General features: G+C 38.9%; 1 protein-coding gene across 1 annotated transcript in view; it reads right to left on the bottom strand.

The window, feature by feature from the left end:
• LOC112054577 (ATP-citrate synthase) overlaps positions 1-14959 on the bottom strand; it is a 77797-nt gene that overhangs the window by 10215 nt on the left and 52623 nt on the right. The window contains exons 11-20 of the mRNA XM_052890026.1: positions 14261-14428; positions 13111-13234; positions 10260-10357; positions 8808-8906; positions 7445-7560; positions 6171-6311; positions 3661-3800; positions 1910-2058; positions 1031-1120; positions 290-432 (exon numbers count right to left, since the gene is read on the bottom strand). Of these exons, the coding sequence (XP_052745986.1) occupies positions 290-432; positions 1031-1120; positions 1910-2058; positions 3661-3800; positions 6171-6311; positions 7445-7560; positions 8808-8906; positions 10260-10357; positions 13111-13234; positions 14261-14428 (1268 nt within the window). The remainder of the gene's footprint in view (positions 1-289; positions 433-1030; positions 1121-1909; positions 2059-3660; positions 3801-6170; positions 6312-7444; positions 7561-8807; positions 8907-10259; positions 10358-13110; positions 13235-14260; positions 14429-14959) is intronic.

The following is a 14959-nucleotide window of genomic DNA, read 5'->3' as shown; positions in this document are numbered from 1 at the left end:
TTTCGGTTTCTACACGGCATCGTGCCGGAACTAAATCGCTTGGCGGTACGTCATTGTCGGTAGGGTGGTAACTAGCCACGGCCGAAGCCTACCAGCCAGATCTGGACCAATTAAGAAAACCTCAATCGGCCCAGTCGCGGATCGAACCAAGGAACTCCGTCATATAAATCACACCACTGCGCCACGGAGGCCGTCAAAATGAGGAAACACAGACATCGGGAGACAGTTCCATACAACTCACCACAAGAGGCTGAAGGCGGCAGGCGCTGGCACTAGCACTGGTACTCACCACAAGAGGCTGACGGTGCCGCCCACGCCCAGCTGCCGCTCCAGCACGGCGCTGATGGGCACGCCGCAGTAGCTCAGCTCCTGGCCGCGCTCGTCGCAGATCGTGCTGATGAAGGCGGCCGGCTTGCGGATTATACCCAGCTTCTGTTCACGTACAAACAAACATAATAAAGTAACAAACAGAAGAAAAACGACTGTGATTTAGATCACACGACAAAGTTAAACTTTAAAAAAAAAAAAAGCGCCATCTATGAGCCTCAGGCATAACTGCATCGCAATAGAAGTGTACAAAAGGGTTCGTTTCAAAGAGCGCCATCTACTGGTAGTTAAAAATAACAAACACTCTCTCACTGTGCCTGTAGATGGCAGCACCTACTTTAAAGCATTAGTTACATTTTTTGGATTTTTAAACGGCTTCAAAAAAGGAGGAGGTTCTCAATTCGTCGGAATGTTTTTTTATGTATGTTCACTCGACGTCTGAACCGATTTGAAAAATTATTTTTTCGCTTGAGAGGGTATGCTTTCCAATAATATTTGGACCCATATGTCAGGATCTGATGATGGGATCCTGGAGAACTTTCGAATAGTGCAGGGGAAACTAGAGCATTCGGTAATGCATGTCAATAAGTATTTTAAACCACTACAAAAATGAAATGCTAGTGCCAAAAATCTCGCTCTGTTGTAAACAGACAAATTAATTATGCTACCATATACAGTATGTTATTTAAAATCAAGTACTCACCCTAGCCCAGTCGTAGTCCATGGGTACCTTCGGTGGGTCGGTCTCCTCCTTAACTATGATTTTGCCTTCGGAGACCAATTTTTTGTACACCTGGTAAACAAAAATAAAATTTAAAAATCTATGCATAAGAGCCGTGATAGCCCAGTGAATATGACCTCTGCTTCCGTTTCCGATGCATAATGGCTGATGATCATGATGATGATGAAGCATTAATTAAAAAAAAAAAACACGACAGATATGATTGTAATTCAGTCCACTAGGGCTACACGTTACAATATAGCAATGCATAACGAATCGCATACTTCGTTCGACGCAATATTAGCGTACTCTCAAATTTCGTAGCAGTAGTAGGTCTATCATCTATTTGACAGCCGCGTGGCGCAGTGGGTAGTGACCCTGTTTTCTGCATCCAAGGCTGTGGGTTCGATTCCTACAACTGGAAAATATTTGTGTGATGAGCATTGGTGTTTTCCAGTGTATTTGTAATTGTATATTAATATTATAATATCAACTATCTTAGCACCCATAACTCAAGCTACTCTGTATGCTTACTTTGGGGCTAGATAGTGATGTGTATTGTGTAAGTATATTTCAATTTTTTTTTATATATCAGCAGTTTGCGTGACCAAACAGTCTTAGTGTACGTGTCTGTGACATTGGGAACGTCAAGTGAAGCCATGCCGAAGTTATACTAGCGAACGCGTCTGTTGCACTGGTGACGTCACGTGACGTCGTGTCCGAGCCCGTCTGTAACATTTGTGAACTCATGTCCCAACTGTCCTTGCGAACGCGACTGTAACACTGGTGACGTCACGTGACGTCGAGTCTGCAACACTGCTGACGTCACGTGACGTGAGTCCACAGCGCCGGCGACGTCACCTTGTTGACCGCGCCGCCCAGCGTGTCGAAGGAGTCAGGCACCGCCGCGCCGTGCGCCGCCAGCGCCGCGTTCTTGGCGGCCGCCTTCTCCAGCGCGGAGCCCGCCAGCGAGCCCGCATGGCCGAACTGCACCTCCGACGTGAACATGTCTGACAAAATAACATGGTTTTATCAGTAAACTAGCTGTCGCCGCGTGGTTCCCGTCCCCGTAGGAGTCATCATCATCATTATCAACCCTTATTTAGCTCACTGCTGAACTCGAGTCAATTAGAGGGGTTAGGCCAATAGTCCACCACGCTGGCCCAATGAGGATTGGCAGACTTCTCACACGCAGAGAATTGAGAAAATTCTTTGGTATGCAGGTTTCCTCACGATGTTTTCCTTCACCGTTTGAGACACGTGATATTTAATTTCTTAAAATGAACACAACTGAAAAGTTGGAGGTGCATGCCCCGGACCGGATTCGAACCCACACACTCCGGAATCGGAGGCAGAGGTCATATCCACTGGGCCATCACGGCTCTCAACGCCGTAGGAGTACAGGAATAATATACAGCCTATAGCCTTCCTCGATAAATGGACTATCTAACACTGAAAGAATTATTTAAATCGGACCAAACCAAACAAACAAACTCTTCAGCTTTATATATTAGTATAGATTCGTAAATTAGCTCAAAAATCATTCGTGTTACAACAGCCGTCATTACAGTGGTATTAATTAGTAATTACTATTACGCACGCTTAACTAAGTATGCGTGAATCGTAATCGTAGTTCAAAGCCGTAAACCCTGATAAAAAAAAATCGTGTGCTGTAGACGACACGACTGAAGTAAAACTTCTTAAAAAAAAAATCCTACGAATTCAGTTAATAAAGAAAAATAACAAAGCGCCATCTATGAACACCAAGCATAACTGCATCGCAACAAGTTCTTTTACGGGATTGTTTCAAAGTTTTCAGAACGCCATCTATTGGTAGTTTACAACAACAAACACTATTCCACTATGCATGTAGATGGCAGCACGCATCAAACGATAACAAACGTACTTGCACACCGACTTACTCAAGTCAAACGCGCAAAGATTTACTTCAATAACACAGAATAATGAATGGTACAGAATAAGTCTATAAAAGCAGAGCGGTGAGGTCTTTTTTGTTCATAATTCGTATTTCAAGATTTATACTAACAACAATAACGTAAATTGATATCATAATAGACTAATAATAATCAATAATTACTCTCATGGGACCGAACGATTATCACTGACAGGTATATTGTAGCCAATAGACCTGATATAGTGCTAGTCGATCGGTCAGTGCGTCGTGCAATAATTGTTGATATTACTGTTCCACATGACGATAATCTATGTTAACAGTTTTTAAACTATTAAGAACTTAAGACGCCATTTTTGTTGAATAATATTGAAAATTACCGTTGCTCGAGAATTTATTCGTTTTTTGATTTTGTATTTGAAATGGCTGGATCTTTGCCGTGTTCCGTGCGTTCTATATGCCCATTATTCTTTAATATAGCGAAGTGATTTTTGTATTTATATTGTTGTCGTTCAAGTTCATGATAATTTATTATAAAAATGCTGTGTGATTAATTAAATGCATTGCATTTAATTAATCACACACCAAGAAGGTGCAATTGTATTTATTACTTTTTATGTATGTTATTTAATATTGTAACCAGTTTTGTGATCCAAATAAAAAAAAATAGTGTTCAATAATGAGCAAGTTCCAAACTCACCGGAGCAAGTGCCGATGCACCACGCCACCAGCGGCTTGGTGAGCTTCTTGTCCCTCATCATCTTGCACACGTGGTACTCCTCCACGCCCCCCACCTCGCCCAGCAGCACCACCATCTTGACGTTCGGATCTGCCTCGTATCTGTGACATGAGACAATCAATACTGTAGGAAAAAGTCTAGGATGGATATGACGCCGCTCGATCTCGTGTTGGCTCGTGCCAACGCTACGAGTTGGAGAGGAGTAGCGATCGCTTGGCGGGAACGACTTGTGATATAAGGCGCTCGTCGTGCGGTCTTCAGTATGCTCATTGCTGGTTGTGTAATTCTTTATGGGTTACTTGCTCAGACCAATTATAGAAGGACCTGTATCACACTCATAGTCACGAACAAAATTGTCTGTCATTTTCTGAGGAAAACGAGCTTAGATTTGGTATATATCTGATACTAAACTAGAAATTTTTGCCCGTTTTTTGCACAATTCAATTACACAAAAAGGCATTTTTACGGAGCTCTTTTACCGACGAACACGATTACAACTATTTTACATCGATTAGATAGAGACAGTTTTTATAATCGCATTAGATCGTTGATCATATACTTTGACAGAAAAGTAACGTCAAGCGAGGCAGGTCCTATAAAATAATTGGTCTGAGGTTACTTGTGATAGGCGGAGAGAGTGACTTGATTGGAAAAAGGGAGTGTTAGTTAACTGTCAAAGGATCCTTTAACCCTACACACAACATTCACAAGTGCGTGACTTCACTCAAGGTCATTCTTTGCCATTCTAGGGTCTTATTTTGGTTACAGTTTGATTTGTTAATTAAGTTCTCCTGACAAATGTTGAGAATCATAACCTTTGTTCGACATTAGTTTTCACTTCTGAGGCTGCTAAAAATACATCATTATGAGCCTACTACAGGGCCAGGCCACGTTCCTATGGGAGACGGGATATGGAGCTTAGACCACGCCGCTCCAATATGTGGGTTTAGGGTGATAATGTAAAGTTCATTGACGACAACTATTAGATGTTAACTCAGATTAATCACATAAGGACCTGCCTCACTAGACGTCACTTTTCTGTCAATGTATATGATCAACGATCTAATGCGATATAAAAACTGTATAGAATCACTATGTATTCTGAAACTGTTTAAAATAAAACTTTTTTTAAATCTTCAATCAATGTTTCATAGGGTTACTGAGTAACTTATAAGATTCATTTTAACCCGCAAAAATAAGAGAACTTTCAATAAAAATGAGTTTTAAGCAATAATATAGGCATCTTATATAGGCTTTCTGCATCCACGGCCGTGGGTTCGATTCCCACAACTGGAAAATATTTGTGTGATGAGCATGGGTGTTTTCCAGTGTCTGTGTGTATTTATACATTATATAAGTATTTATATGTAGTATATAATTATATATAAATATTATATTATCAACTATCTTGTCACCCATAACACAAGCTACTCCGTATGCTTACTTTGGGGCTAGATAGTGATGTGTATTGTTTAAGTATATTTATTTATTTATGTCACTCAATTGAAGCGAAAATAAAATTAAAACAATTAGCTAGTTATTTAAAAAAAAAATAATACCTAAATATTGTCTATAATGTCAAGTTGTGTGTTCAGAAAGTGTATTATATAGATTCCATATACATATATGTATAATTTAAGTAAACACAAAATTGTGTATGTGTATCAGTAGCGAAGGCTAAAATTTTCTAATAGGTAACCCGTTCATGTTTTATATTATACTTGAAATTATATTATTTACGTCCGTAAAACCCGAGTCATAGAATATAGAGATCTACTATATTTATATATATTTGCATTTTTACTCACGTACTAATTGAATTTTATTTTAATAGATCTTGATAGACGAATCAAAAGGACATCAGCACCAAAAATGTACATACACATAAAATCTAGCACAAACATAATTATTTAAAACAAACAAAATTACACACACGTAAAAAACTATACTGCAGAAATAATTAAATGTATGTATTTAGTTTTAACACACATATATTTATATATATATCATCATTATTTTTGTCTATGTAGTTTATAATTCCTCTCAATTTTTATATTGGTTAGGCTCTGTGTTTTGACATTTGAATCTTGTGTGAATCTGTGAAAACGAAAAGTGTCGGTGCAAAAAACAGAAATGAACGGTCAACGGAAAAACTTATTTCAACTTTCTCATACCTTTATTATAATGTTTTTGACTATAAAACTCAAATTATAGTGTGATAAACGACCTTAACTAAGTTTTCTTCACTACGCAAGAAGCGCGTCTATTCATCTTTTTGGTAAGTGTATGTAGTTTATGTATTAATGTATTTCGATTCACCGGCGGACCACCCCAGGCTCGATTTTGACTAAAAAAAACAGTATGTATGGATAAGGTAACCCGATAGGAATCGGGTTGTTAGAAGCCGTCGCCCCTATTGTGTATATAAGCTTAAGGCTTAGTATTAGTACATAAACATCAGTGATCAATACCTCAGCAGGTGGTCGACGAAGGTGGTCCCGGGGTACCGGTCCCCTCCGATGGCGACCCCCTCGCACACGCCGTCCGCCTCCTTGGACAGCACGTTGTTCAGCTCGTTGCTCATGCCGCCCGAGCGGGACACGTACGCCACGCTAGACAACACATCATCATAGTCATTATATATAATTACTAGCGGATGCCCGCGACTTCGTCCGCGTGAAACTCGATGTAAACTTTCAACTACCTACCCCTACCCTACCACTACCCTACCCCTACCCCGTTTTCTAATTATTATTAATATGAACTTTATACAATAACAATAAAGCTCAAATTGACTACGTTTTAGTTACAAATCATTTGTATGGGAAAAAGAAAAGGGCTATTTTAGGGTTTTTGCCAAAAAATTAAAGTTTATAATTAACAAATAAAAAATAGGGGTTGATCGTAGAGGGGTGAAAAATTGAAAGTATTATGAGATTTTTTATTGTAAGTCATCAAAAAATAAAAAAAAATTTTACCAAAAAAAATTATAGTTTTTAATTAACAAATAAAATATAAGGGTTGATCGTAGAGGGGTGAAAATTTAGGGTTGTATGTATTTTTGTATGCTGTGTCATAAAAAAATAAAAACAAAAAATTTTGCTTAAAAAATAAAAAAAAAAAATTAGGGGTGGACTACCCTTAGGGAGACTAGGGAGATGAAAAATAGATGATGGCCGATTCTCCACCCTGGCCGACAATCACGCTAAGGATCACAAAAATCGGTCGAGCCGTTTCGGAGGAGTTCAAGTTCGAACACCGCGACACGAGAATTTTATATATTAGATATAGTCACTGGAAATGTATAGCGATCCCTTTGAAGGGTGATAATAGGAATAGGCTCAATAAAAAAAAAACAAAGTCACGTGTCTGCTTCACATCTGTACATAGAAACTTTTTTTATAAAATGTATGTCAAGATTTAACACTAACGATAATGGGGATGATGACTAGGTTTGAATATATTGATTTTTATGATACATTCGGGTAAATAAGGTCAATGTTAACTAATTTATACATAAAAAGCAAAGATTGTCTGGATATTTGCAAAATAAATGAGATTATAAAATTTCAAAATCTATGAAAAATCTTTTATCATAATTAGATGAAAATTCATACAGTTTTAGCTTCCTTACATTAAATGTGACATTTTTTAAACGCGTGAATAAATGAAAAACCCACGACCGATGCACCTCACTTCCCCGCACTAGTCTATCCCCCCGTCGCCCGCGTATCACGGGACTCACCTGCCGGGCCGGTACAGCTTGCTGTCGACGATGTTGTCGATCATGCCCGCCGTGTTGCCGATCTTGAAGCAGCCCGGCTTGATGCCGCCCACCGTCGCCGGGCCGATTATGTTCACCTGAACAAAAAAGGACCTTATTACTGAGTCTACTAATTTATTAATTAATTTAACTTTTATTAATTGATATCGATATATTTCGGACCCTTATTCCATGTATTATACTATGTATATTAAAATTGATATGAGTCAACTATCATAATTATCTTCTACTATATAAAAATAAGTCTGGTTTTTCTTCCTGACGCTATAACTCCAGAACGCACGAACCGATTTCCACGGTTTGCATTCGTTGGAAAGTTCTCGGGCTCCGTGAGGTTTATAGCAAAGAAAATTAGGAGTAGGGTAGGGGTAGGGTAGGGTAGGGTAGGGGTGGGGTAGGGAAGGGGTGGGGTAGGGAAGGGGTAAGGTATGGATAGGGTAGGGTAGAGGTAGTTGAAAGTTTATATCGACTTTCATGCGGACGAAGTCGCGGGCGTCCGCTAGTTGTTACTAAAAATTAATCTGAAATAAAAAAAAATACCCAGAACTTACTGTTTTATGATCGTTTCGACCTATCTTTTTTTTTATATGAAATTATATTATATACATTGCATAATTATGTAAACTTAATAAAAAATAGATTTACTATAAATTGATCTTTTCAACCTCAATTTTTCGCAAATAGATTGAGAGACGAGACGAATATCTTAGCATTCCATGGATTCACCGTGCGGGTGTCGGGTCCATCGCGTGGTAGAGAAGAACTCCGAGCAGAGTCCCGAACTTGTGACTACAAGATGTAGGGTTAAGGAATTCCTTCACGATCGATCAACACTCCCCGTTCTCTGCTCGTGTTGTTCCCTGCCTAGACAAATTTGGTAAGATCCTATTAGAGCAGCTTTGGATACTCGTTCTAATATAGAACTAGCTGCACTTCTAGAGAGGTCAAGGTCTTTAAGCAAGTTATAGAGAGATTTTGCTGGTAATCCTCTTGCACCTACTTCTACGGCGTACAGACTAACTACATAGCCATTTTTAGTTAGTTCATTTGTTAGGCCATAATATTTATTAACTTTTTTAGGTAATGTAATTATATATACATAAAATAGAATTATATATACATGCTAGCAAACTTGAAAACAAATATCGATTTTATGGGAATAAATATATCATAGCCGAATATGCTTTGTTAATGTTGATGATGAAACACAAAATTGTGCATGTATTTCATCATCATTGATGAAATAGGCATAACATATCCATAGTATAAAGTATCGTTGGGTATCATAAAACACTGTATCCAGAGATACGGTAAAATAACTCACCCCCCTGGTGTCGGCCAGTTTGATGATCTTCCGCGTCATGTTCTCGGGGATGCCCTCCGCTATGATGACTATCGTGTTGATCTGCGGATGCTGCATCGCCTGCAACACATCACACACATATTGTTGGTTTATTTTACAAATAAATACAAAAACTAATCTTGATTTATAAATATTATTAAGAAGATATTTGATTGTATAAAATAATACGCCAGCGCCATCTTCGTTCATTCCAAACAGAATGTATTTAAATGTTTTCGTAATGTTCTTTTTTTTTTTTTTTTTTTTTTTTTATTCTTTACAAGTTAGCCCTTGACTACAATCTCACCTGATGGTAAGTGATGATGCAGTCTAAGATGGAAGCGGGCTAACTTGTTAGGAGGAGGATGAAAATCCACACCCCTCTCGGTTTCTACACGGCATCGTACCGGAACGCTAAATCGCTTGGCGGTACGTCTTTGCCGGTAGGGTGGTAACTAGCCACGGCCGAAGCCTCCCACCAGCCAGACCTGGACAAATTAAGAAAATCTCAATCTGCCCAGCCGGGGATCGAACCCAGGACCTCCGTCTTGTAAATCCACCGCGCACACCACTGCGCCACGGAGGCCGTCAAATGTTCCTACTTCCTCACTTCTTGTCACATCGTGCTAGTGGACGGACGTGTTGCCTACCTTGCTAAAATAATAATATTTTGGATAATTATATAGTGATCAGTTATATCCATCGAGTTGTTTTAATAGTATAAAACCCACAAACCAATACATATATACAGGTGGCTCGGGAGTGTTTCCCATAACTTCAAAGTGTTGATAAGTCCACTTATAGGAGCCGAGCTGATTAACCAATATTCTATTAACTAAAAAAACAAAAATAGGAGCCGAACTGAGTAACTAATGTTCCTATAACTAAAAAACAAAAACATTTTATGTTTTCTTACATAAAACAATTCAAATAATTCCGACTATCCATGTGACACACGCCTTTATCTATCCTTGCATTTTAAATAAAATACGTAAAACTTGGCTACGTCATAATTATATGGATGCGTATAAGGGATACATTTTAAGGGTTTTTACCACATTTAACGGGGGCTATATATAAAAAAACTTTGGACGGCCTCCGTGGCGCAGCGGCATGCGCGGTGGATTTACAAAACGGAGGTCCTGGGTTCGATCCTCGGCTGGGCAGATTGAGATTTTCTTAATTGGTCCAGGTCTGGCTGGTGGGAGGCTTCGGCCGTGGTTAGTTACCACCCTACCGGCAAAGGCGTACCGCCAAGCGATTTAGCGTTCCGGTACGATGTCGCGTAGAAACCGAAAGGAGTGTGGATTTTCATCCACCTCCTAACAAGTTAGCCCGCTTCCATCTTAGACTGCATCATCACTTACCATCAGGTGAGATTGTAGTCAAGGGCTAACTTGTAAAGAATAAAAAAAAAAAAAACGAATGCGTTACCTGCATAGTGCTGTCGTAGGCGGATCGCAGCGAGGCAAAGTTGACGAGCACGGTCGCCTCTTGGTGCTTCCGCATCGCCACGTCCATGTCGCTGAAAACTGCACAGAACTTCGTTAATATTGACTTCTAACATACTCCGTTCCCGTGGGAAAACGGGGATAAAATATAGCCTATGTGTTAATCCAGGCCATAATATATCTCAATACCAAATTTCAGCTAATTCGGTTCAGTAGTCGAGGCGTGAAAGAGTAACAAACATTCATTTAGTCAAAATCATTAGTTTTCGCAAATATTGGGAAATTATGGATTTTTTCGGGATAAAAAGTAGCCTATGTGTTAATCCAGAGTAAAATCTATTTCTATTCCAAATTTCAGCTAAATCGCTTCAGTAGTAGCGGCGTTATAGAGTAACAAACATCCAAACATCCATACAAACTTTCGCGTTTATAATATTAAGTAGGATGGTACTCCTTGATAATGTAGCTTCCCATTGTTGAAAGAGTATTTAAAACGGCCCAGTAGTAACTGAGCCTATTTAATGCCAAGCAAACACATTTGTAACATGAATTTAAAACAAACAGACGAACTTTCTCCTTTCTAATTTTTTTTTCGAGTGATTCTCTTATTTACAAATCCGCGGGAGAAATTTTTCTGGGTCAAAAAAAGTTGACTAAGTTCTGTTCCAAGATCCAATTTATCTCCATACCAAAGTTCATTCAAATCGGTTAAGCGGTTTTACCATGAAAAGTTAACAGTCAGATTTTCGTATTTATTATAATACTAGCGGCGCGCCCGCGAGATCGTCCGCATGGAAATCAGTTTATCGCTAATCTCGCAAAAACCATGTTTTTTTTTCGAGATAAAAAAGCCTATGCGTTATCCAGGATATTACCTATCTCCGTTTTAAATTTCAGCCAAATCGGTTCAGTAGTTGCGGCGTTAAAGAGTAACAAACATCCCCGCAAACTTTTGTGTTTATGATATTATTAGGATTAGTACGGATCAGAGTATATAAAAAAAAACGTAAAGTTGAAGTCTGTTAAGAATAAAACACAAAACGCCATCTATGAGCCTCAGGCATAACTACATCGCAACAGGTTCTAGAAGTGTACAAAAAGGTTTGTGTCAAAGTTCTCTAAAACGCCATCTACTGGTAGTTTACAATAACGAACACTGTTCCACTGTGCCTGTCGATGGCAGCATGCATCGCCAGATTACATATTTTCGTAACGCATTAACTAACTTACTCCTCAAGACAACCGTGCGTATAGTTTTAATTTAATATAAACATTTTAAAAGCCTCATTAGTTCAACGGTTAAGGGGCCGGACTCATCATCGACAGTCTTAGAGCCGAGTTTACCGACTTTCATTTAAGCGGCGTTTTCAGAACCGGCCCGTCAAATATTAAACGTAGTTTGGACAAGGAGAGTTTATTTCCTGTTCACCACTTTTTAAATGGTTTGTAAACTGAGCAATTGAGAACGGCGAGTGAACGATCTATGAACAATTTATTTATTATCTACTAGGGGACTCGGTCAAGCTTCGCTTTGACTCCATTCCCTACCCATACTATATTCTACCCCCACCCTACGCCTACTCTACCCTACTCGTATCTACCCTACCCAACTCTACTCCTACCCCTAAAAAAACTCCGTAAGAACCATCCTCGTACTTCAACGAGTATTCTAAAAAAAGAATTAGCACAAACGGTTTTGCCGTTCCCGAGATTTGCGCTTAGCAACACATTCAGCGATTCATTTTTATATTATAGACTAGCGGACGCCCGCGACTTCGTCCGCGTGAAACTCGATGTAAACTTTCACCCCTACCCTGCCCTACCCCTACCCTACCTTACCCCTACCCTACCATACCCTACCCCTACCCTTCTCTACCCTACCCCACCCTTACTCCGTTTTCTAATTTTTATGAATATGAACTTTATACAATAACAATAAAGCTCAAATTGACAACGTTTTAGCCAGGAAAACATTTGTATGGGAAAAAGAAAAGGGCTATTTTTATGGTTTTTCCGGCAAATATTCGAATTTTTCTCGCCATAAGAACCATCCTAAAACTTCATCGAATATTTAAAAAAAAAGAATTAGCCAAATTGGTCCAGGCGTTGTTGAGTTATGCGCTTACCAACGCATTTTGCGATTCATTTTTATATTATAAATAAGAACATTGCCAACTTGCGAGGAATTCCCCAAATAGTGGGGATTTTTCGGGGAATTGACAATGTTCTTTCCCCAATTTGGGGAGTTTCCGCTTCGATTTCTGGGGATTTAGAAAAATACGTCTTGACAACACAGATTTATTATTTACCATGTCAAATTGACATTTATTTGTCATTTAGTTATATTTTTTTGTTTGGAAATCAAAGCTGGCAGCATTCAGTGGCATGAAACCTCAAAGCTAGAAAGTGATTGATTTATGGGGGATAATAAATTAGTTCTGAGATGCAGAATATACTCTTTTATAATTTTACAGGTCCTTTGCATTTTGGTACTTGACAGAGTAAACTTCACGAAACTTGCGAGCTTTACAAAAACATAGCCTGCAAATATATCTGTTAAAGACGTCTTAACCGAAGAATAGACGGGGTAATAGACAATATATATTATAAAATAGTTTTGCAAGCTCACCGCCCAATTCACGTCCTTAACCGGCATATGGGTTGTGGTGAACGGGAAATTTAGACTAAACGGCGTTTAACTTATTTAAACGGTTGATTATGTTTAAACGAATGTCGGTGAACTCGAACCTTACAAGTGGAATATGAAAATTGATCATATAAATATTTTTTTTTTAAAATGACAAATATATTTTTTTATATAGAAGTTTCCTCACCCGGTATAAAGACCTCCTTGTCCCCGAAGTAGTACTTCTGTTTGTGGTCCGCGGTGAAAGGGTACACTATGGCCACGACGGACGGCTCCGCGCGCCGGCATATGTAGTCGAAGTCCAACATGCCCTGCGAATTGACGGCCGTTCGTCAAAATTGGGTAACTGACAATTTTCGGAAAAATATCTTGAAAGGACATGTCCCAATTTTGTATGGAGGCTGGACTTTTATTCCGAGTGTCAACTAAGCAGAACAAATTATTTTTATCTTAAAAGAACATAAAAAACGCAAAAAAAAAAATTTTGGATCCCGTTTTTTTTTAATTAATGTTTACTAACAACGTTGTTTAAGAATTTTCATCATGGCAACATGCTTGTAACTCACATCCTGACAGATTGTCAGTGATCTTTTGTAGTAGCGTTCGTTTATGGCATTTTTAAAGCAATTTCTTTTTAACATGTGTCTTATGACATTTGACAATTTTTGAAAAAATTACATGACATCGAAAACTTACACCGAATATGAATTCAATTCCAGGTGTTTTTATTGGTTGTTTCGAAAAATTACATGACATTGACAGCTTACACCGTCTTGTTTCGAACACTTTTACTATATTGTCTATGTTTAATTAGTAGACAATGGAGCGAAGCAAAACAAATATTATCAAATTTTCAAAAAATTCTGAAAATTATTTTCTCAACGGCAATTTGTATCTTCTATCCGTAAAAAATACTATCGACCTGCTTACGAATTATAAATAATAAAATATAATACAAAGCACTATTAAAAGTTCTAAAAAATAAAAACCCTCCCGCTGCGGGACATTTGAGTGCCCAAGCAACAGGACTCCAGAGTGAGGAACCTCCTCACAATACGCGCCGTCTCAAGAATCACCGTCTTCTGTATCCGACTCTTGATCTAACAGTTAAGTGAAAACTTCTTAAGGTGTTGGTCGAAGCTTTTCGCTATAAAACTATTGACTAAAACAACCAATTGTACATGGCGGTAATCTCGTGAGCAAAGTCCTAGTCTTTACTACTAGCATACTCTTAATTTATATACAATTTAAAAACTGTCATCATCCCTAAGTAACAACCAGTTGGATATGGTGGCTCCTCAGAACAGACCAGCGCTGGCTGATGATGATGAAGGTACCTGGATGGCGCGGTTCTGCATGCCCCACACGATGGCCTTGGTGCGGTCGCTGAACAGTGGTCGCGCGGTGGACAGCTGCTGGCCCAGCTCGGCGCGCGTCGGCGCCTGGGAGCACACCAGGTCCAACAGCGCTGGCGTGAGTTCCGGCAGCTCGATCTTTGGCGCTGGCTGGAATATTATAGATCATTTATTAAAAGCGCCCTCTATAACCCAAAATAAATAAAAAACCCAACTAAATATAAAAAAAAAAAATCTATAGTCGAATAATGAATTCTGCGATCCCCACTGACGTTTCCTGTATTGCCATTTTTTATTGAATCAAAAATAGTGTTGTGACAAAGTGAACGAACACGACTCGATTAATTATGTTTTGAACCAAATTAGTATGTAACTGTTATTTATTAAAAAAAATCTAATCTATGGCTTAATAATAAATACAAAACTACTCCGCTACTATCGCTCTCGCTCGTGCGTACCTCGGGAATTGATTCTTTTCATCCTCAGTTAACAATCTACTATTTCTAAATATTGGATAGAAGCAGGCGTTACTTTGCGGAAGTTCATCATGATTATAAAATGATTTATTTATTTTGCTATCATCCGCGAAAAGCCGACGAACCCACGCGACAACGTCACCCAGGTCCGACAAAATACTCTCTACGTACGTTTCACCCCGAAACCGGAGCATCCTCAGGAGAT

Source organism: Bicyclus anynana, chromosome 26, assembly GCF_947172395.1.
Source record: "Bicyclus anynana chromosome 26, ilBicAnyn1.1, whole genome shotgun sequence".
Taxonomy (NCBI): domain Eukaryota; kingdom Metazoa; phylum Arthropoda; class Insecta; order Lepidoptera; family Nymphalidae; genus Bicyclus; species Bicyclus anynana.
This window is presented reverse-complemented; position numbering and strand designations above follow the sequence as displayed.